The sequence below is a fragment of the Thalia democratica genome, chromosome 1 (genome assembly GCF_965202585.1).
Source record: "Thalia democratica chromosome 1, ktThaDemo2.hap1.1, whole genome shotgun sequence".
NCBI classification, from domain to species: domain Eukaryota; kingdom Metazoa; phylum Chordata; class Thaliacea; order Salpida; family Salpidae; genus Thalia; species Thalia democratica.
Genome location: NC_139165.1, coordinates 89269019 through 89272722, shown reverse-complemented (window position 1 = coordinate 89272722; position 3704 = coordinate 89269019). Strand labels below are relative to the sequence as shown.

Sequence of the window (3704 nt, the reverse complement as noted above, 5' to 3'; positions counted from 1 at the left end):
TCGAAAAAAGTTTATCGAAGTATTTTAGCATACAAGGTTTGAATATAAAATTTATGTAGTAAAACGTTTGTATAACAGTTAGTAAATGCTAAATATGCTAATATATATAAAATATACTTTTTTATATAAACTAAGAGTTTGTAGGCATTTATATTATTATATTTAAATATAAATCTACAGAAGTTTTTTATAAAGTATGAACGCAAATAAATAAAAAAACTTACGTTTAAACATTTTTATTTTTATTTAAATGATTTTTTTTAAAGGAAATATAGCTTTTGTAATCAAATATTTTAAATTTAGTTTACACAAAACAGGGTTCCCTAAACTCATATACATAACCGGACCTTTTCAAAAAACAATCTTAATAACAATCAATAAATAATTCCGAATAGTAAGAATCTCCTTTTTTTTACTAACCCCAGAATTACTAGTATGAGTTTTAAATTTTCTTTTAAATATACTTCAAAACAAACCCTGAAATTTAGCCTATTAGATACTCTTATTTTCTAATAGTTTTATTACTTACCCCAGAAAATGTACTGTACTTATTTTTTGCCCTAATACTAGTTTTTACCCCCGACTTACTAATATGGCAACGGGTAGTTTTTAAACGGCGTCATTTTTGCACGAATTTACGCTTTTGCCCCTTATATATTTTGATTAAATATTATATTATTCAGGTGAAAAGATGATAACAGGTAACGAATTGATTTTAGCTTTGAAACTAAATAAGTTTTTGCTAGATAAAGGTGAAAGTATGAAGACATGCGAGAAAATAACTTTGAAAAATGTTACCACGTATTACAGTTTAGCTAAATTATATCGATTGAACAATGTTGCTGAACAAACTCTTGCTTATATTGAACGTTGTTTTTAAATGGTAGCTGATACTGAAAACTTTTTACACTTAAACTTTAGTCTTGTTGCAAAAATACTTGCAAGCTCTGAGTTGAACCTTCACTCTGAAGTTGAAGTCTTTAATGCAGCAAACAGTTGGTTGAAACACAACAGTGAAGAACGTAGCAAACATGCAATAGAACTGCTATCAAAAGTTCGACTTACCTTGCTGTCAGAAGATGCATTGAGACATCTTTTGGATACAAATTCATCATTTCATGCAAATAGTAAATGTGTTGGAATATTGAATGCAGCTTTGGATTACAAGAAAAGCATTTCAAGTAACTGTTCTGAAAGTAGATATTGCAACCAAAATAAGTTTAATATAATGTTATGTGGTGGCTATGATGGAAAAAATTATTGCGCTGTTAAAACTGCACTTCAAATCAATGGGAGCAACTTCAGTGATGTAAAAGTTCTACCTGATATGATAAATGAAAGAGAGTTTTCAAAATTTATTTGTTTGAAAGGAGAGGTTTATATACTCGGTGGTTATAATGACTACGAACAAAGTATAATAAGTATTGATAAATATTCACCTTCTTATAACGAATGGGTTGAAGTAGGTGATATGATTGATGACCGTTATAACTTTTGTGCATGTGCATTTATGAATAAAATATTTATATTTGGAGGTTTGTTTGAAGTAAATGATGACGGAATAAACACTAGGGCTAACACTTGTTTACAATTAGATGTCAGTGACAAAAGTTGGAATAAAACTACCGAAATGAGAACGCCAAGAGCAGATGCAGCTTGTGTGGTTTTTGAAGGCAACATAATAGTCTCTGGTGGTAACGTTGATTTTAATGAAGATACAAACACAGTAGAATCATATGATGTTATTGCCGACAAATGGTCATCATTTCCTAGTATGATTCATGGTAAAAGTTATCATAGTTTGGTTGTTGTTAGAAATTTCTTATTTGTTTTCGACGTCTATCGTTGTAAAGCTGAGGTTTTTGACAATGTTAGTAAAAAATTTGATGCTCTTAAAACATCGCATTCTTTCGTTGATCTTGAAGCTGTATCGATAGGTAGTAAGATCATAATCATTCAAAATGAGAAAAAGCAGATAGTTTGGTATGATGTTGATAAAAAGGAATGGTCTGACAAACCGTATGAAATTACAGAACATCTAATAGGTTTCGCTTGTGCAAAAGTACCTTGGTTCTAAAAATTTTATTATTAATGACAGTCTAAACCAGGGTTTCTCAAGCTTATTTTCATGGTCAACCCCTTTGCAAAAATTAAAAACAAAAAAGTTGTCCACTCTCCTACATAGTCATCGCTAGTTACACTTAACTTTAATTTCACATTACTAATTACTTTCTCTTATGACCAAACAACCCCTTAGGAGAATATTGCTGAATTTTATATTTTGGTCAAAGCAATTTTTATCTACATTTTACTGCAGCAAATAAAACTTTTAATAATGAAGTTAAATTTTGAAACGTAGAAATTTCAAAATTGAAATTCTTTGACTGCACTATGTATTAATATCTTATTTAGACCCTTTTTTCGTTACCTCCGCCAAGTTATTAAATCTACTACCAATAGGAAACCCTGGTTAAACCATTTTTCATATTTCAAAGGTTTGTAACTTGATAAAAATGAAAAAAAAAATTTAACCAAACCTTTAAAGAAGTTTTTATTTTTAACAGCGTTATAGTAATTTGAAACAAGAATTACATCCTGATTATTTTTTTATAATTGTCTTATACTCTACAAATGCTATATTCGTTCAAGCGAAGTTTATTATAAATTATGTTGCCGTACTTTTCTTTTGGTTAACTTACTTATTAAGTTAAACATTTTTGTTGTGTAAATAAACTTAAAGCTCAAAAAATGTCTCTTTATTTTACCTTTAACTTGCTTACTTAATATTATTTTAGTACATACATTTTGTTGATAAAAGAGTTTACCACTAAACTGCTTTAGAAACGGTAATTAGTTGAATTATTATAGAAAAAATAATTGAACTTTTTAAAATCAAAATGTCTTATGTAATTTTGTGTAAGTTTTTAACACAAATAAGTATTGTATACAGACCATTTATGAAAATCGTCCATAAAAAAGAACTCGTTTAACATTTATATGCTTAGCTGTAACTTAAAAGCTAGAATAATAAATAAGAAAAAAAAAATTATTAACTGTTTTCAACTTTGCTAATAACAATTTTATCTACTGTACAATTGATATGATATTTTAATTTAACTGTTTAGTCACATGCCATTAAATATTTGGTAACGGACCTGCAGACTATATATTGCCTAACCTATTGAATAATACAACTGATTGAATGGTCTACTAAAAAAACACAACTTTTTTATCTTAATTAGTTTGACTAACATCGTAGGTCATTGACTATTAGAGTAGATTTGTGCAACAGTAGGCAACGTGATATGTTCGGCAAAAATAAATGCGTTGCTCGCGTAAGTTTTCTTTTATTTTCTAATTTAAAATCTTGTGCAAACCAAAAATTATTTATCTTTTTTAATTAAAATAATTATTAAAATTTTACTCTTTGTACACTTCAGTGATTTCTAGCTATTAACTTTTGAAGTTTTGCTGTTAACCAGTGTTTTATAAACAAAAAAAATTATAATATCAACAAAGTGTTTACTTTAATTGGGTGCTAAATAAATATTTAAAAACTTTTTATGTTTACGCTTAAAAAGTTATAGTAAGATTTTATTAATTTACAAGGATTGAAAAGGTATGTTCAAATATCTGGCTCGAGAATAACTTATATAGTTTTAGTCCTTTAACTAGTAAGTTACTTACTTAAAAAGTGTATTGGT

At 27.7% G+C, this 3704-nt stretch overlaps 1 protein-coding gene across 1 annotated transcript; it reads left to right on the top strand.

Annotated features, from left to right (window-relative positions):
- The first annotated feature begins 880 nt into the window (after positions 1–880).
- On the top strand, positions 881–2077 carry LOC145840894 (kelch-like protein 28). Its single transcript, XM_082948246.1, has one exon. The coding sequence runs from the start codon at positions 881–883 to the stop codon at positions 2075–2077; it is 1197 nt and encodes a 398-aa protein (XP_082804372.1).
- Positions 2078–3704: the final 1627 nt, after the last annotated feature.